Source organism: Pavona decussata, unplaced genomic scaffold (assembly GCF_977016875.1).
Source record: "Pavona decussata unplaced genomic scaffold, jaPavDecu1.1 SCAFFOLD_137, whole genome shotgun sequence".
Lineage (NCBI taxonomy): Eukaryota > Metazoa > Cnidaria > Anthozoa > Scleractinia > Agariciidae > Pavona > Pavona decussata.
In genome coordinates, this window is record NW_028145550.1 from 392,228 (window position 1) to 412,500 (window position 20,273).

The 20,273-nt window shown below is 38.7% G+C and overlaps 2 protein-coding genes across 3 annotated transcripts; both read right to left on the reverse strand.

The window, feature by feature from the left end:
- Nucleotides 1–1,999: 1,999 nt before the first annotated feature.
- LOC146467160 (uncharacterized) lies at nt 2,000–4,989 on the reverse strand. The gene is made up of 3 exons (XM_085126120.1): nt 4,895–4,989; nt 3,036–3,182; nt 2,000–2,606 (listed from the first exon to the last, which is right to left on the reverse strand). The coding sequence occupies exons 1-3, from the start codon at nt 4,959–4,961 to the stop codon at nt 2,041–2,043; spliced, it is 780 nt and encodes a 259-aa protein (XP_084982246.1). The 5' UTR covers nt 4,962–4,989; the 3' UTR covers nt 2,000–2,040.
- A 2,492-nt stretch (nt 4,990–7,481) lies between these two features.
- LOC146467161 (uncharacterized) lies at nt 7,482–15,552 on the reverse strand. Of its 2 annotated transcripts, none has more exons than XM_085126118.1 (7): nt 15,363–15,552; nt 13,096–13,184; nt 12,303–12,434; nt 11,731–11,862; nt 9,806–9,934; nt 8,826–9,262; nt 7,482–7,986 (listed from the first exon to the last, which is right to left on the reverse strand). In XM_085126118.1, the coding sequence occupies exons 2-7, from the start codon at nt 13,166–13,168 to the stop codon at nt 7,594–7,596; spliced, it is 1,296 nt and encodes a 431-aa protein (XP_084982244.1). In that variant the 5' UTR covers nt 13,169–13,184; nt 15,363–15,552; the 3' UTR covers nt 7,482–7,593. The 2 variants fall into 2 exon arrangements, with proteins under 2 accessions (XP_084982244.1, XP_084982245.1); XM_085126119.1 differs by having other exon boundaries at nt 15,350–15,552.
- Nucleotides 15,553–20,273: the final 4,721 nt, after the last annotated feature.

Genomic DNA, 20,273 nt, shown 5'->3' on the forward strand with positions numbered 1-20,273 from the left:
GTACGAGTAATTCAGGAAGACCCAGCGGTTTATTTCGCATTTCGAATTGCATCAGCAATTCGGATTTAATTTTGCTGAAAACATTGTCTCTTCCTTAGTAAAATGCCTCCCCAGACTTCCGTAACAAACGACATTTAATTTCTTTTGATTTCGAGGTGAAATAAACTGTCCCACAGAGTGTGCGATAAAGTCAGCTGTGGTTTAAATTCTTGAAAGCTAACAACAGCTCGCAAATTAGGTTAAAGGGATTGTGTTCCCTAAAACTGGAGAACAGAAATGACATTTAAAGTAGTTTTCTGCAATTTTTGCGCCGTTGTGTTTCCTTGGTGATTAACGTAACCCTCTGTGGGAACCAAAGTCACAATATTAAACGCATTTGTTTATTGTTCTCCTGAATATCAACGTGGCTCGTATTCTAGATTTTGCTTTTGAACAAAAGAGGTCGTCTAGCTGCTTATAGAATAGTCTATCTTCTCGATACATTTGAGTAAAAATAGCTGGAGCACCATCATGACAATTTCCCTTCAACCTTCTGAATAGAAACATGCACCTATATCGTCTAAACTTACCGCTTGGGGCACTTTTCAGTGTCTTAGATGTTAACCTCATCAAAACAACAGCGAGATCAAATAATCGAAAAGCTCACATTTGAGCAGGTTTTTCACCAGAAGTGCAAACAATATTGACACGGTATGTCTTATTGGAAATGTGAGATTTATTCCCTCAGACATCAGACTGAAGACTGACTTCTTCCGCTGTCTCAAAAGAAATTTCGCTACCGCCACTTTGAACGAACTTCCAGTACTTGTGTTACTACAACAAATAACGATAGTAATTAAATGGAATCTTGACTTTATAAGAGATACTTTATAAGAGATGTCTAGATCGACAGGTAGAACTTCATCACCAGACAAAACAGTACAAGTAGATACAACTAACAGAATATATAATTTTTTTCAGATTTCTTTTCCATTTTCCCATTCAGCCGCGCAGCCAAATGTACCTTCCAACCAGGAATAAAGCCGAAAACGGTTTTAACTTTTTGGGCTCAATTGTCTAGCTAAATATCACAAGGATTATTATTTCTGACATGTTTTGATGATCCTCCATCCTGCACCACCACCTTTGTGACAATGGAACTTGGAAGAGGCTGTATATTACATCTCAGTGTTCCATTTGAGGTCCACAAAATTGAACGATGATAAAACCACTTGACGACAGTCGCGGCCATTTTGGATTTCTTGTTGTTATTCAAACTTCAGAAAATCGTCAAAATTCTCAATCAATAAACTATAAAACACACTGTAATGTTACATAAATTCGAAAAAAAAAAAAAAACACACAAAAAAACTCCGCCTACAAGAAAATTTCAATTAAGCCACCTTAAAGTACGCCCTCAATAATTCTAGAGTCCAGATGCTAGGAAATTCTAAGAGACCATACCAAATGCTCAATCGGTCATTAACACCACATTTGATGGCGGTAATACGAAAAAAAAAACTATATTAACAGTCGAGTGCCAGTGTTCAGTGTTTGTTTTAACAATTGCGCCACATTACTAGCATGTTGAGTTGAAAATTGCTTCCACTTTACTTAGCCTCAACAGTCGTGATTGACATCTTCCCCCCCCCCCCCCCCTTCCTCCTCCCATTCAGTATTGAGTATTATCACTTGTAGAAATCGTACTTTTTGATTCTCCTTTGTTCATCAATATTGTAGGGGGGAAGGGAAGGGGGGAGTGGGCGATATCAAGTCTTGGACTTCTGTTTGGAGCAATTTGGCCAGTATCAGTGCCACCGTGATGAGTTATCCGCGGTAGCAAGTGTTATTGTGAATCATAATAACATGCTTACTTATCATACTGTCTTGACCAAAAGAAAATTTTAGTAGAATAAAATGTTGGAAAGTTCTAAAAAAAAAGGAAGGCAATGCCAAAAGTGAGACGAGTAAATAACTTTATTTGCTTCTTAAAATCTTAATGACTTGCACAAATTTTTAAGGGTTTCGACTTTTTAGATTTTCAGCTGACGATTACTTTTTTTAGATTTCATGGTTTTTTTTATGTTCCTTGGCTCCTCGCTTTTTACCCTTAAGGTGCTTGTCGTGTTTTTTCTTCTGCTTTTTGCCTTTGTCGTGTGTAGGCGCTGGCGCTGGGGCCGGGGCAGGAACTGGATCTGGAAAGGGAGCCGGTGCGGGAACCGGTGACAGCATTGGAGCTGGTACCGGAGATGGAACCGGAGAAGGCGTTGGAGATGGCATCGGAGAAGAGACCGGAGATGGAACCGGAGAAGGCGTTGGAGATGGCATCGGAGAAGGGACCGGTGATGGAACTCGAGAAGGCGTTGGAGATGGCACCGGAGATGGAACTGGAGAAGGCGCTGGAGATGGCATCGGAGAAGGGACCGGAGATGGAACTGGAGAAGGCCCTGGAGATGGCATCGGAGAAGGGACCGGAGATGGAACTGGAGAAGGCACTGGAGATGGCATCGGGGAAGGGACCGGAGATGGAACTGGAGAAGGCATTGGAGATGGCATCGAAGAAGGGACCGGAGATGGAACTGGAGAAGGCATTGGAGATGGAAATGGTGAAGGGACCGGAGATGGAACTGGAGAAGGCATTGGAGATGGAGAAATTATAAACTGTTAATGGCGATTCAAATATTGTTAAGGTTAACAAAGACAAACAAATCAGTGAAAATGTAAACGTGTATTGAAGGCGTTGGTTTTTAGTTCAAGGATCAGTGGTTCTAGTATGTCCCATTACTTCACATTAAAGCTAAAGAGAATATAACCTGGAGGGCAAATAGCACGTCTGAAACTGTCTCTTGAGACTGTCTGCATGTCGTCATTAATACTTCACAGCCGCCATCTTAAATCCGCCATCTTCAATTTCTCGGTACTAAATTGTTGCCGGATAAATTTAAGCAAAAGTCAAAGTTTGGGGTTGTTAACTGTACTATTACAGAGGTCATTGCGGACACATCCAGGAAAAGGAATAAAGTCAACGCAATTGCATTAAAAGTCGCCATTCTTACGTTTTTTGTATCGTGTAGATGTCTGCTTGTCTACAATTCTTTGTATTTCTTCATCTCTCTCACGCTGATAATCCCCACTTCCGGTAGCCGAACCGGTCTCTATACCGGAAGCGGATACAAACTCCTCAGTAGCAGACTCCTCAGTAGCTGGTAGAAGCAAATAATTGTAGGTGTTCTAAAAACGTTTCACTCAGATCTCGTTAATACAGAAATCATTGGGCGCAGTGTAATTATCTGCTGGGTGTCAGTGAACGTAGTTGCAAACAGTCAATGGGCCCTTTGCAGCTAACGGTCACATGGTACACAAAACACCTTGCTGGAGAGCAAGCTACGCACTGGGACATCCAAAATAAAAGCAACTTTATCCAGTCAAATTTGAATTCTCTTTGTTTTAGATGTCCCAGTGCGTAGCTTGCTCTCCATCGATCTCTAACAAGGTGGTATTTTTTATACCATGTGACCGTTAGCCTCAAAGGGCGATCAACATGCTTATTCTCCTCAGTGTTCTCCATACATTTCTCATGAAGCTAGTTGGGAGAGATTGCTTTAACATCGCAGCAACTTATCTTTAATGCGTTAATCATTTCCATTATTCTCATCATCAGGACCTTAATGTATGACCATAACGTGACATGTAAGAGGAAAATAGGTTCTTGTCACTATCGGGACTCAACTAATGAATTTGGGACTTTTTTACCAGAAACTGCCAACTAACAAATCCTGGTAATTTTAATCACCAACCATTATCCTTTAGGCTGAATGGGCTGAATGTCACCCAACGAATCACCTGTTAAGAAGGCGTTACTCGCCCATTACTAAGTTCACCCTCCTGGCGAAGCCTGAAAACTGTGATTTAAGTATTCACCTGAAGAATCTTATGGATGTGACATATGTGAAATGCTATTTCTTTGAAATTCATATGAACGGACTAATTAAAGCGAAAAAATCTCTATTAATTTACAAAACTAAGGCAGCCGCGAAAAGAAATCCCAAGAAATTCAGGCTTGGAGGCGCGGAATTTTTTTCTGTGACCTCTGCGATGCCCGTGCGGTACGTCTGCACATTTTGTAAGTCCGTATATAACTGTATCGTCAGAGGACGAGGAGATGCTTCAATGTCGCAGACTTCGCGGGTTCCAATCCCATTCAACCTCCGTTTTAAGTTTTTCAAAGGTCTCCTATTTCTTAATGAGGTCATCCAAGGTTCAAATATACAGTATTTTAGAATTTAACTTCAATCTCTTCAGCTCCAACGTTATATCACAAACTCACAAAATGACCAGCTCCCAGAAAATTACCACGAATAATAAAATCAATACCAACCAGACAACTCTATATTAAAGTGTCCAGAATGCTTGGACCAACTTTTACAATCAGAAATCAAAATTATAAACTGTTAATGTTAAATTCGTAAGAAATAAAACTACACACTTAATAAGTAGCATTCAGGCTCTCACCAAATCATTTTTTTTTTTTTGCCTATCAACGAAGTACAGTTCCCTTATTCTCAATTAATTATATTTAACATTTATTCCAAGAGCGCGTTGTGGATATAACATGATAGATAGACGCGCCTAGTTGACTATAATCATCTCATATCCAACAAGCACGAGTGGAATAATTGGTTTGTCAAAAACAATCAAGAAGTCTTGCTAGATCTTGCTGATTTCGCTTTACCGGCAGGAACAACCAGAAAATAATTTAATGGTCCCTTTTTCTCGGGCACGATAAAATGGCTCATATACCATGGCCAATATAATCCCTGGAATTGTATTATACAATGATCCAATTTTTTTAATAATTTGTGTTATTTTCTTTATATTAGTTAATAAAAGTATAGTTCAACCTTGCTATACTTACCATTTGCAAAGGCAGCGATAACAAAGAGGATGAAGAGACAAACAACCCAGGTAGGCTTCGTATTCATTTTCTTAAACTAAACTTGTTGCCTGTAATAAAATGCAATAATTCCATATTGTATTGTTGGGTAAATACCGCACAAGACGGGAGACTGGCGATAGTACGGCTTTGACGTCAATAAATAATCGCTTCTTTCGCGTTTTCTGTGTTCCTCACTTGTTCAGAGGAAGACAAATCCAGTGGTAAGTATGAATAATTACCACTACGGTTCTAATTGAACACTATAAAAAACTGACATTTAATTTCTGTTGAAATTGTCCCACAGAGTGCGCGATAAAGTCACCTGTGATTTAAATTCTTGAAAGCTAACAGCAACTCGCAAATTAGGTTAAAGGGATTGTGTGCCCTAAAACTGGAGAACAGAAACGACATTTAAAGTAGTTTTCTGCATTTTTTTCGATTCGCCGTTGGGTTTCCTTGGTAATTAACCCTCTGCGAGACCCAAAGTCACAATATTAAACGCATTTGTTTATTGTTCTCCTGAATATCAACGTGGCTCGTATTTTAGGTTTTGCTATTGAACAAAAGAGGTCGACTTGCTGCTTATAAATAGTCTATTTTCTCGATGCATTTGAGTAAATAGAGCTGGAGAAACATCATGACTATTTCCCTTCAACCCTCTGAAAACAAACGTGCACCTATATAGTCTGAACTTACCGCTTGGGACACTTTTCAGTGTCTTAGATGTATAACCTTATCAAAACAACAGCGAGATCAAATAATCGAAAAGATCATATTTGAGCAGGTTTTTCACCAGAAGTGCAAACAATATTGACACGGTATGTCCTATTTGAAATGTGAGATTTATTCCCTCAAACATCAGCGTCAGTGAAGACTGACTTCTTCTGCTGTCTCAAGAGAAATTTCGCTACCGCCACTTTGAACGAACTTGCAGTACTTGTGTTACTACAACAAATAACGATTGTAATAAAATGGAATCTTGACTTTATAAGAGATGTCTACAAGGACAGGTAGAACTTCATCGCCTGACAAAACAGTACAAGTTGATTACTAACAGAATATTTAATTTTTTTCAGATTTCTTTTCCATTTTCCCATTCAGCCGCGCAGCCAAATGTACCTTCCAACCAGGAATAAAGCCGAAAACGGTTTTAACTTTTTGGGCTGAATTGGCTAGCTAAATATCACAAAATTATTATTTTCTGACATGTTTTGGTGATCCCCCATCCCCCACCACCAACTTTGTGACAATGGAACTTGGAAGAGGCTGTATATTACATCTCAGTGTTCCATTTGACGCCCACAAAATTGAACGATGATAAAACCACTTGACGATAGTCGCGGCCATTTTGGATTTCTCGTTTCCATTCAAATTTCAGAAAATCGTCAAAATTATCAATCAATAAACAATAAAACACGCCGAAATGATACATAAATTCGATAAATACCACACAAAAAAATTCTGGCTACAAGAAAATTTTACTTAGGCCACCTTTAAGTACGCCCTCAATAATTTTGGAGTCCAGATGTTAGGAAATTCTAAGAGACCGTACCAAATGCTCAATCGGTTGTTAACACCACATTTGATGGGAATGATACGAAAAAAATAAAGACTATATTAACAGTCGAGTGGCAGTGTTCAGTGATTGTTTTAACAATTGTGCCACATTTCTAGCACGTTGAGTTGAAAATTGTTCCCACTTTACTTTGCCTCAACAGTCGTGATTGACATCTTCCCCCCCCCCCCCCCCCCCCTCGCCCCCGTTCAGTATTGAGTATTATCACTTGTAGAAATCATACTTTTTGATTTGCCCTTGTTCATCAATGTTGTAAGGGGGAAGGGAAGGGGGGAGTGGGCGAAATCATGTCCTGGGCTTCTGTTCGAAGCAATTTGGCCAGGATTAGTGCCACCGTGATGAGTTATCCTCGGTAGCAAGTGTTATTGTGAATCATAATAACATGCTTTCTTGTGCTGCAATGGTTTAATGCTGTTAACGCCTCCTCCTTTTCATTCGGTGTTTTGGAATTGCTTTTTGGTTTGGTAAACAATTTTGACGTTTTGGCGAGAAAGCTAAGTTACACCCTCCTCTTTATGCGATATTACATTTATAACAGAAAACTCTTGACTGATTTCTTGCTGGTTTGCGACTTTATTAATCAGGTTAATTATAAGTATAGATTAGAAGGATTGTTGTAGAGCCGCAATCTCTGTAAACATAATACTATTGTAAACTGATCACACTAGTCTTGTATCTCCCACTAGTCTTGTAAGAACCTTTATTGTAAAAATAATTACATGCAAACAAACAAAGAAGCTGAAAAGATAAAGGTATCTTCTCAGCTTCTTTGTTTGTTTGCATGTAATTTATTCGTTTTCAGTTAGGGATAATTGCATTTGTATATCTGCTTCTTTTCTTTTCCTTTGTCCTTGTGTAACTATTTTGTAACATTGGCCTGTGTTCTTTACAATAAATTTATTATACACTTAAAAAAATACATGCTTTCTTATCATGCTGTCTTAAGCAAGGAAATTTTAGTGGAATAAAGTGTTGGAAAGTTCTGAAAAAAGGAGGACAATACCAAAAGTGTTAGGAGTCAATGTTTTTATTTGCTTCTTAAAATCTTAATGACTTGCACAAATTTTTAAGGGTTTCAGATTTTCAGTTGACGATTATTTCTTCAGTTTTCATGTTTCTTTTCATGTTCCTTAGCTCCTTGCTTTTTATCCTTAAGGTGCTTGTTGTGTTTCTTCTTCTGTTTTTCGCCTTTGTCGTATGTAGGTGCCGGCGCTGGATATGGGGCCGGGGCAGGAGCGGGGGCTGCTGGATAGGGAGCCGGTGCAGGAGCTGGAAAGGGAGCCGGTGCGGGAACTGGTGACGGCATTGGAGCGGGTACCGGAGATGGAACCGGAGAAGGCATTGGAGATGGCATCGGAGAAGGGACCGGAGATGGAACTGGAGAAGGGACAGGAGATGGAACTGGAGAAGGGACAGGAGATGGAACAGGAGAAGGGAACGGAGATGGACCTGGGGATGGAACCGGTGATGGCACAGGGGATGGTGTTGGGTTGGGCTGCAAGAAAGAGAAACATTTGTTTGTAAATTAAAGTGGTGCGTGATACAACGTTAACACAAAACAGATAACTACTACCCAGCTCCCCGATTGTGGATTGTGATCCTTATTCTTTCCGCAGCTACTCCCGTTTCAAACCCAGTGAAAACTGACCCGCTAGGTATAATTCTCAGAATAATATTATGCAACGACCGGGACTAAAGAGAGCAGGGCGTATTACAGACACTCGCTCCTAATGAAGTCCTAAAGGCTTAGCAACAAGAGTAACCCCTTCAGATAAAGGACTAAGCCAATAAAAGTAATCAAACTCCAGACTGTACAATGTAAAGAAATGTACTAAATGTATGTTCCGCTCCGCACTTGTAGCGTAGCGAACTGATTGTCTCTGGTTATAGATGGACTGGGTCGGAATGGATTTCAACTTGAAGTTAAGCTAACATTTTTCACGTTCTCGTATTTCTGTCTCCAAAATGCACTAGAACAGATCATGAGTTTGTTCCTTTGAAGAATTCAGTTGACATCTTACTCTCGGTGTTCCAGAATTATTTTCCAACTCAGAGCTAAGGTTTTGTTGCACTATTTTAGCAAAAAAGGTAAAAATCCCAGTAACTTTTCCCCTTTAAGGCAACTACGGTAAAAGGAGTTAATTCCAAAGGCTAACTTGATAACAGAGCATAGTGTCTCTTTTACCGCATTGTAAAATGTATTTTTCTTTTTAATATCACGGGAGAACTGGATTATCTGACTCCATAGAACAAGAATTTAGGAAAAACCTCATCCGAAAAAAAATCAAAATATTTATTAGTAAGTATTTTAAGTTTTTAATTAGTTACGCCTACCTGAGGTGACGGGTATGGAGATGGGTACGGTGAAGGGTAGGGTGAGGGGTAAGGCGACGGATAGGGGGAGGGGTAGGGTGAGGGGTAAGGAGATGGATAGGGGGAGGGGTAGGGTGAGGGGTAAGGAGATGGATAGGGGGAGGGGTAGGGGGAAGGATAGGGATAGGGGTAGGGTGATGGATACGGGTAAGGGTAGGGGGAAGGATAGGGGGATGGGTAAGGAGAGGGGTAGGGGTTTGGAATTGGCCACTGTCCGGGTTGGTATTGATAAGGGTGCAGAGCTTTGATGGCGTATGGATATGGTTTTGGAGCTGCATTCACGTTCTTGTACTTGACACAGCTGTAAGGACATCTCCTTTCTATATCTCTATCTGTCTTACAGTAACCATTCGAGGCCCAGATAGGACAAACAGTATGCCTATCCTGTTCATTAGTTTCTAAAAAGAGAGGAATGTACATATATATTAAGGATTGAAAACTCTTAATCTGATTTTATATCTGGGGTTTCTTTTTCCTAATAAGTGTAAAAAATTCCGGAGTTTTAAAATAAATGATTAGCAATTCCATACATCAGCCAGGGATCGCCCACAGAGGGCAGTTAGGGCCCATGCCTTTTCCGCTGTTCACACAAAAAGCTTAGGGTTCGAGACTAGAAGGACTGCTTCACATCACATCACACATCACCTTTATTTACCCACGGAGTAGGTTAAGAGTAGGTTATGCAGCTAACATCTCCGAGAATTTACCCACCCAACCATGAGAGTATACGCACAAAAGACCAGAAAACAACACCGGGAACTACGTCCCTCGTTCACCGACTTTAGCTAGGTGTTCAACACTATGTGTTAGCAACCGTTCTATTACTATTGGATAAAAGCTGAAGGCAACCAAAACTGCACAACTTTGTATTTATATCTGCATGAGGCTACGTTTTCAATTCAAGGTGTTATGGTGTAGTGTTCCATTAAAGAAGTACCTACCTGCCCCACAAAACTCGCAAGTCTTTTTACAGTTTTGTAACATATAGTCTGGAAGTCTTTGGCATTCGCCTGTTTTTACAGAGTCTTCTCTACAATAACCCCTTTGGTCTTCACAACGGCTAGTGTCTCCTGTAAAAATAACAAGGAAAAAAATGGTTTCACGTGAGTGAAATATTCATTTAAACAGAAGATGTTCATCAAACCGTTTATTCATTTGTTCGTCAATCCAATTCAGCCATTCATGTTTGTCATTCTTTTATCTCTCTTTCCGTTCTCTTGCTTCTTTCTTTCCTTTTTCCTTTCTTCTATCATTTTTGTTTCTTTTCATTCAATGTTCTTCTTTCTCAATGTAGATTTCCAGTTGACGAAATTTTACATTGTATTCAGAGTGTCTGAGTGTGGAATCCTTAAATGTGATGAAAAGATGCTTTGCTGTGCCAAACTGACATAGGCCATTTGGTCTTTGTTATGCGGTTCGAAAAAAGATCAACTTGTTGGAAGTTTCCGTTAAGAACAACAAGTTTTCAACCACAACATTACAACTTCACGCCGATTTAAGTGTGTCATTGAGAAATGGGTGACTCCGCTGGATTTTGTTGCCTGAAGGCTCTCTTTTTTCCTTTGGGCATTCACTTCGGCAGCCACGAAGAATGATGCAAATTAGCTCGTTTTTACTCGGCTGAGAAAAGGTGAGAACTTTGCAGGAAGACCAAGAAGCGAGTTCAAAAGACAGGAACAATTGTCTAATTAAGCAGCCTTGAGCCGCAAAGTTGCGAGAGTATTCCTTTGTTCTTGTTATCAATAGGAACTGCGAGGAATCACTGCAGACGTTTCATGGTTTTAAGTTCTTCGCAAAATACTTTAAGCTGTTTTTTATATCAGTGAATGACGAGTCTTTTGAGAGCTTTAAAAAGAGATCTTAAACGTTGTGTTTTGATCACTGTAAGCCGAGTTTCGATATTTTTCGCCAAGCACTGCTTAGAGCGGCGGAGTTATTATGCTTAATTAAATTTATGCATGGAATCATCATCTTCCCGACGCGTGAAAATCAATACCATCCGTTTAATGATAACTTTTTTACGAAAAAGCTAAAACATTGATTTGTATTCCCTAAAGAAAGCACTTTGGGAGCTATGAAAGAGTCAAAATAGTTCCAATTGTAATTCACTGTAAGCAAACTGGTATTTTATGTTGTGCGCTTTGTTTGTTACGAGTGAAGACGCGGTCGATCGTGATTAAGTTTATGTTTCTAAAATACTTGCTTCTAGCGAAGAGATTCCAAAATATCAGACCAAAAAAGGAAGAAAAAAAGGGAAACTCAGCGTGGAAGTCGCATTCTGATTGTACTTAATGACGCATTGACAAACAATAACATCAGCTCTTTGGCCTATGTAGACACGCGCTCTTTTTAGTTGACCTTATTTACATTTTATACTCAGCGATTCTCTAACTTTTAGCTGAAAAGCGAGAATCTGTTCAGTATATCGCTGTCATTAAAGATGAGAGATAAACAAATCGGCAAATCCATGTATCCGTTTAGCGAACAAAATTTGTTTATCGATTATTCGTTAGTTTGCAGGATGGGAAGTTGTTTTTAAAACTCTCCATACTGTAGTGGCGCGTTGCGAGTCGATCATGGTGACTCATTTCTCTAGCCTCCCCAGGGAGCTTCCACAGGCCAGCAAAACAAAAGATAAAATATCTCACCAACTTCAAAGGCTTTGCGATCTTCGGAAACATGCTCTATTGTCGGAAATTGTTCGACAAAAGAGAAAACAATAGCTTGAATATATGAATACTTAACGCAGCTTACACGCAGCTTACACGACCCGAGTTTTTTATCACACATCCTCTACTCTTTACCAAGCATATAGTTTGGCATAAATGTGTGCATTCTCGACACTAAAACAGTTAGACTCTCCTACCGCCTTCCTTTGCACAGAAGTGGCAACTCCAGGGGCAGTCTTTCCACATACTGTCAAAATCCTTCAGACACTCCTCCTCGGTTATTCCTTCGCAATCGGCGTCCGGGTTATCCTTACATTCAACATTGTAAACTAAAAATATGAAAAACCAAAATTATAAACTGTTAACGGCCATTCAAATATTGTTAAGGTTAACAAAGACAAAAACAGAGAGGCTAGAAAAAACATTAATAAAATGTAAACGTGTATTGAAGGCGTTGGTTCTTAGTTCCAAGATCAGTGGTTCTAGTATGTCCCCATATACTATAAGAGTATAACCTGGAGGGCAAATAGCACGTCAATGTAACATATGACGCAATGTGACATATGACGTCATACGAGGTGCAAATTACGTCATTAATACTTCACAGTCGCCATCTCGAATCCGCCATTTTGGATTTCTGGATACTAAATTTAAGCAAAAGTCAAAGTTTGGGGTTATCAATTTTACTATTACAAAGGTCAGTGCCGACACAGTTATCCAGGAATAGGAATAAAGTCAAAGCAATTGCATTAACAGTCGCCATTCTTACGTTTTTTGTATGGTATAGATGTCTGCATGTCTAGAATTCTTCGTACTTCTTCATCTCTCTCACGCTGAAAATCCCCACTTCCGGTAGCCGAACCGGTCTCCATACCGGAAGCGGATGCAAACTCCTCAGTACCTTGTAGAAGCAAACAATTGAAGGTGTTCTAAAAACCTGTCACTCAGATTTCGTTACTACAGAAATCATTGGGTGCAGTGTAATTATCCGTAACAACTCACAACATGCAACTCCCAGAAAATTACCACGAATAACAAAATCGATACCAACCTGACAAATCTATATTTTAGTGTCCAGAATGATTGGACCAACTTTTACAATCAGAAATAAAACTACATACTTAATAAGTAGCATTCAGGCTGTCACCAAATCATTTTTCCTTTGCCTATCAGCGAAGTACAGTTCCCTTATTCTCAATAAGCTATGTTTAACAATTATTTCAAGAGCGCGTTGTGGATATAACATGATAGATAGACGCGTCGAGTTGACGATAATCATCTCATATCCAACAAGTACGAGTACAGTGGAATAGTTGTTTTATCAAAAACAATGAAAACGTATTGCTAGATCTTACTGATTTCGCTTTGCCGGCAAGAACAACCAGAAAACAATTTTAAGGTCGCTTTTTCTCATGGATGATACAATGGCTCATATACCATGGCCGCTAAGCCAATCAAATCCCTGGAATTGTATCATACAATGATCTAATTTTTTTACATAATTTGTGTTATTTTCTTTATATTAGTTAATAAAATTATTAGTTCAACCTTTCTATACTTACCATTTGCAAAGGCAGCGATAACAAAGAGGATGAACAGACAAACAACCCAGGCAGGCTTCATCTTCATTTTCATAGACTAAACTTGTTGCCTGCAATAAAATGCAAAAATACCAATGCTTATGCAGTATGCTTCAGGTTCCTTATCTGAAATCTCATAGTTGTTGGCAAGGTGTTGCTATGGGTGAGCTCTGTTTGCTGGGACACAAACAAAGAATCGTCTGTATGCGGTAAATTTTGGTTACTGGAGCGGCCATTTATTGAGCATGGTAAACTGGCAAAACCCAAACATAGAAGAGCAGCGGGTAAACAATATAAGGAATTATCCCGACAGAGATTTGGGCACATCCGAAAGCGGATTTCCGTCGAACCGTGGAATGAAGAGCGATCCATGTAATAAGGGCTACTGGAGTAATGCATTCTGAGGCCCCTGGGTAAGGGGAAAAAATGTGACAAATGCCGGCAAGCATACGCAGGTGTAAAGCACATGAGTTTAGACTCATTGACAGGTAGGAAAGTCTTACCAAAGCTGGCCCTTAAGTTATGATTTGTAAAGAGGAAAGTACATTAGAACACTTCTTGAACTGTAGTGGAAACAAAATCATTTGTTGGAAAAATGAAAACAAAGCACTTGTCAAAAAAAAATTGACAGGCCTACAGAGGCTCGTCACTGTGGTTTGGCGCGGGTTGCCGTTACGCCTTAATGCCTTAAGAATTTTTCACTCCGGCCTTCGTGCACGTCTTTGGGCGATTTTGCCTCGCATATAGTATATTGTATATACTAAGACAGGCGTGAGTCTAACATGGGTTTGTTTAAAACAGTAGGATCTTTAATCACAGTCTTTTCCTTGTTATAGAGTCGATCTCCTTCTGGCAAAGGTAACTACGGATAACTGATATTGTCTCGTCCAGTAGGCTAATTTACACGTAACAGTTTAATAGTGGGTCGATTTTGGCTAATTTGAGAAAGAAAATCAGTGAGCGGAAGGAAATCCGCCCGATTTATAAATTTCTACAGACCCCGTGCTACACCAACAAAACTAAAAATCGTCCGACAACTTCTAACGTGTAAATTTCGCCTGTACGATTGAACTGACTCATCGAGCCGATAACTGGTACGTGTAAGTTGGTTTTTAGATGACCCCAAGCTTCATGGTACGTTTTAGATTTAGAAAGTAACTCCTTTGGAAAGTCTTTGGACGATTTGAGAGTACTGATATCCTGCACTGCAAGTCTTTTGGATTGCTGAAAAACGAAAGTACCGCTAAATGTCCCTAGATTTTATTTCGCTTTCCCGGGATGTCGAACCATTCGCTTCCAAATCTAAAAGTCTTTATGAAATAAAAAGACAAAACATTTCCTAGCCCGGTTGTCTAAATAAAAGAAACAGATAACGTTATCTCGTGAAAAAAAAAATTCCTATTTCAAAATTATGTATTCAAATTGACACGTTTTATTTGATCAGATAGACTGGGATTTTCCGACTTAAAATGAGATCAACATGTGAATCTGACATATTTAAAATTACTTACCAAATCAAACTGCATTTCTAAAAACTAAAATAAACATATATTCCAAAATTAAGGGTTCAAGTTGACGCTTTTTATTTGATCAGATAGAGTGGGCTTTTCCCACTAAAAAATTAAATTAACATATCTTTCTATTTACCAATCAGTAGCAGGTTACCTTTCAAAATCTAAATACTTTTCAAAAGACTAAACATATATTAAATAAACGCAGTTAACACGCTGTATTTAGTTCTTATTTGCCACAAGTATTTCAATGTTTCCAGAAATGTCATTCCTGTCAACTCGATAACTAAGAGGGCAGACTTGAGAACATGGTTGTGCGATTGTCAAGGAAATTCAATCTGATTTTAGCATGTCCGATATTTCTTATAAAGAGAAACAAGATGGTTCGAAATTACAATGATTGACAAATTTCCTCGATCGTTATCACCGACACTTAAGTTGTAATAGTAACAAATGAAATAAAACGCTTAACAACAGTCCTTAATCGCGGGGCCGATCCAGAAATCTAGGGGAAAATCCCACATAATAATAGAGTCGTGGTGGAGTTAGAAATGTAATTTTTTTCAGGAGGTATTTCTAATGTTATAGAGAAAGAAATTGCCACTCACCCAGTCTTTTAAACAAAAATTGAAATGTTCATAATCTCCGGAATGAAGCTACAGAAACTTTTAGACTAAGGTGTTGGTCAGCTCAATAGTTTGAAAATAACGCCTCCTTTAACTCACCTGGAAGACTCACCTGTTTGGGGCTACTTTTAAATATCTTCAAAGATGTTCTTTGCAATTTGCAAACTAATCAAAACCTACAATAATGAAAGAATACAAAACTGAAGATGCGAGACAATAATTCCGCCTTCAGCTGTTTCGCATCCTTTGGAAGCTTGCTGTTTCTTTTTACAGGAGATTAAATGGTTAGACAACTGCAAAGCGATAAAAGTTTTAACAGCTGTAACTGTTGAAGCATACGAAAAGACTGCGGGTGATGGCAACGTGCTATCAAAGGTTTCGTTGACCCGCATTGCTCTGGCTCCCTACAGAGCACTTTACCAAGGGCAAATACTCGATGAAGCGCAAAATGTAGTCTTTACTTCATGATGATCTTAAATGTCGAGAATTCAAAACTGGAGAAAAAAATCTGGGGAATGCAATTCAATTCCAACGACCGCTTAAGGCGGGGTACACCTGAAAGCCGTTTTCACACCGCTTAAAATCGGTTTAATGGAAATATCGTGTTCGCGTTTCAAGCAATACAAAAACCCTCATTACAGAAAATCAATGTTTTGGGGTGTTTATAAATTTTTGGGTGATTTTTAGGCATATTTGGAAGGAAATAGTTTTTCTTGAAGGATTGGTAAAATTAAAAGAAATAAGAAATATTGAAGATTTAGGGGTGTTTTAAAATTTGAATTTGTAGTTAATAATTATTAGAAGGACACCAAGTTAGTCCACTGGCAACCTGAGGTGCTCTTGCGTGGGTATCAACTGTCTGTTAGTTTTCCAAAAATCATTTTCTTTCTTCTATTCATTAATATTCTTAAAACCTTATCAAATTTCACTCAAATTCAGGTAGAGCCCCGCCTTAAGTGAAGGAGAGTGTTAAGAGAGGCTTGGCTGAAAAATTAGTAATACAAACAAGTTAAAACTAATTAATAAGAAACAACAGTGAATATGAAACGGTTACAGAAAATTTTGGAGCGAAACTTCGCCAGTTTATAAGATTTTTTTTACAAGTTCGCGAAAATAATTGCGCGTCAGGGTTTAACTCAACCGACAAATAAAAGGCATTTACTTTTCATGACTAAACCAAAACTCGTCTTCATAAAGGGAATTACTTTTATAACGTTTTTAGTAAAATACATAATAATGCCACCCGCAAATTGGGCTAAATTACAAGAGCTATTCGAGGCGCAAGCAAAATGTAAGGTGCATTCCTTTGGGGTGATCCGAGTCAGGATTTTTTTATTCAAGATTAAGATCACTCGGATCATAGTGCACAAAAGGAACGGGGTTTTAGTGGGTAGATCAGGTATTGTGACAGCAGGCTCGAAATTTGCACGCGTCAGCGAGAAATCCAGTGGGGAAAGGCCCTTAACTGGCACTTAGAAATGGGCAGATAATTCATGTTAAGGTACCATATAGTCACCCACATGACCCTAATAACCCTTACCTTAACCCTCCATATAGTCACCCTTACCTTACCATGAATTAAAAAAGTAGGCTTTTGCGTTGAGTGTTGAAGCGTTAATACTTAAGAAACAAACCTTAAAGCAAGGACTGGTAACAGCAGGAACTCAAATGAGACGTACAAAGGTTATATTGTTGTGACTAGAGTACCATAGGTAGGAATCGGAATCCTTCCTTCTCGCCAACCAATAATTTGCAATTCGCTTCAAGTAATATTTTCCGACAACGAATTAACAAATACTAAAATAATCCTTAGGGAGCTGGAGTACTTTTACACTGAATTATAGAGAAATCAGTGACAATACAACTGATGAAGACGTTAAATAAAATAAAGAAATAAATGACCTCATTTAAATATGTCGAAGTGTTTAGCACTGTGCAGTAATTGGGGACACTATAAATCATTGAAATAAATATGAAAACTGAACATAACGTTGCACAGGATTTGTTATCTGGTACAGCTATTCCTTATTAATTTCGGACGAGTTGGGTAATCCAAGTGAAGGTCAACTGGCCTTTCATGAATGCTTCTCTGCGGTTCTCTGGAAATCACATGGTAACCACGGAATTCTATAAAACGTTTTGGCCTATTGTTGTAAAACGGCTTGTTGAGACACTAAGTAGTCGTGTATTTACGGAAAAACTGTTTACTTCTGAAAAAAAAAAAACCGAAACGATTACAAAAGGTATTGCCAGGTATCACCTTAATTAAAGTTAGTCCTCAGTTCAGACAATGGTAACCTGTTAGTTATTACGCGGGATGCCCTGAGGGCAGACCGTGTCTAAAATTGGGTTCGGTATCTTTTCCTTTTTTCTTCATGGTAGCTTCAAATCTGCACATTAATTTATTCATTAAACTCTGCTCTCTCCTAGAAGGGATCCATTGTTCTGATTGTCTTCAACAAAAACAGCCCAATCAAAATCTATTATCGACGCGTATATTACGAGGGAGGGGACGCTCTCACCCTTACCTGTGTGACGTCAAATCATCATTTGGTTTATTCATTAAACTTGAATTAAATTCTGCTCTCTCCTAGAAGAGATTTTTTTTGTTCACAATTGTGGTGGCCATATTGTTTACTGTTTCAAACTTAACCATGCCGTTTTGAAAAAGAACATTTACCCTTTTGAAGCGGTAAATCGAAAGAACAACTTCTAAGAAGCACTCGACAGTTAAAACGAGGAAAGTGGAGAGTTCCTGGCGAAGGAATCATGCTTTGTTTGTCAGTTGTAGAACAACAATGCGAGAAGGAAAGTTCATTGATAAGCTAAAACAAACATCACATCACTTTGCAGAATTGATTGATGCTTAAACGCAACTAGAAATCCACTTAAAAAAAGATTAAAGGTTTGATTGTCAAGTTTACTAAAAGTTTTCATTTAGGAAAGCTTTTTGCCTGTTTTTCTTTCTGTTTTTTTTTTTTGTTTTTTTTGTTTTTGTAATCTTACACTTTTATTGAAATTACATAACCAGAATAGAAAACGTGAGTCAGGCCATGTGTGTGGTCATAGTTATCGTAATGCAATTTCCGGTATAACGATAAGTAGCGTAACACAAGGGAATACGGAAACAACATCACGCTATCTTTGTGACTCAAACTATTCCATTAGGTAGGGCTAGGATAGTTTTAAAAATCTGCGAAGCATACAATGGGAATAAATGAGGCCACATTAAGCATCCCGCGAAAATGCCATTAGAGGCATCTTGTTTTGTGTGGCCGCCTCTCTGTTTGTCTTAGAAATTGACACTTCGATGCATGATCCAAAACAAAAGTTGCTAGGGTCACACAACGGCTATTAGTTATGCTCAAGGAAAAGCTAACTATAGTTAGCTAATTTGGTAGTGTGACCGATCCCCTTTTCTCTAACTATAGTGAACAAATTTACGCCTGGATGATCAAAACAACAGATGGTAACTTTAGTTAAAGTGGGGTGTATGACTTTAATAAACCTTAGTTTGAAGAACCAACCGAAATGTGTTCTTTTTTTTTCCAAACTGTATGTTTAAACCATCTGCAATCTCAGCTCGTACGTTCGCTGTACGTTTTCTGACAAATCCAGTAAATTTGAATCAAGTCAAACATTTTGAAAACAACTACGGCATCGCGGCGATGAATCGCTCTAAAATCACTAGCTTTGCACACGCGATTTAAAATTGCAACTCAATTGAGAGCACCAAAGTTTCATCGCCTTGACTAAAAGTGCGAGAAAAATTACACAAAAAATCCTAAGTGTAAAAAGAGCCTTCACGATTCCAATTTCGATAATCTTAACTCTGAAAAATTATCCTATATTAGAGGCTATAGGGAGTTTTTTCGAGGGAAAAGTAGTAAAGACAATGAAAACACTTTTGTAAACCTAACGTCTGAAGACGACTTCGTGGATGCTTGCAGGTGTCTGCAACTGGTTCAAAACGCGGACGATTTGCACAGGTTGTGTCTTAGGGTGCATGGATCAGCCACACCAGTTCCAACACATGTTGCCACAGAATCAACTTGGACTCAACCAAAGCAACGATAAATTTTACAAGGAAAGAACTTTTCCCCGTAAAAAAGCTTTAAATAAAAAGTGGCCATACTCGGCTAGCTGTCTTACTACGCATGAGCTAGCCCAGACAACAGGCACGGATTGCACGGGTTTACAGTTTAGCTCCCGCCCGCGAGCGAGGATTTTTTTAAATTAACGGTGAAACAGATTTTAAAAGCCATTTGAAAGGACGTCTAGGATTAATAATATGCCAAGGGACGTTCTATTTCGGATGCGGTAAAAAAGTATAAATGATATCTTAGTTAGAGTTTACAAAACTCAAGAAGCTGCCGGCTGTTAGTTGCTGTTAGAATCTGAAGGCTTCAGAAAGTTTCAACTTCGAGATCGTAATTTATCAGTTGGAATAAAACACTACAATAATACTTGCAGATGCATAATGAACAGCGGTTAAAAATCCTTTGCCATCCGACCATTTAATTAAGTAAAGTCACGCATAAACGTGAGTCCGAAGGGTGACTGCATCTCACAAATCTAAGATTTAGATTACAAGGATGCAACAACGAAATATTGCTCTGTTAAATCCCGCATCCAAATAATCTAAATCTTAGATTTGTAAAATGTAGTTCTGCGGACTCATGTTTACACTTTAACAACGGTTGAGCCACGAACTATTTCTTCATTAAAAGTAAATTCCTTCAAGGCCCAAATTCGTACGCTCCTCTGATTGAGATAGGCGTTAGCTTGGTTTCTTCAGAAATATTTCATGTATAAAGATTTTCATAATAATGTTCTCTTTTTACTGAATAAAAATCTGGTTGAAAAGAAATAGAGCTGGTTCTGACTGAAAAAGAGACAATTTCTTAGCCAACTGATCGAGGAGCACCTCAATTCTAAAGATCTCCTCAGCCTAGCCTCGGTATAACTTAAGGGAAAGGTTACCAAGTGCATATGGAACGGTTACGCAGGGATCCAAAATCAA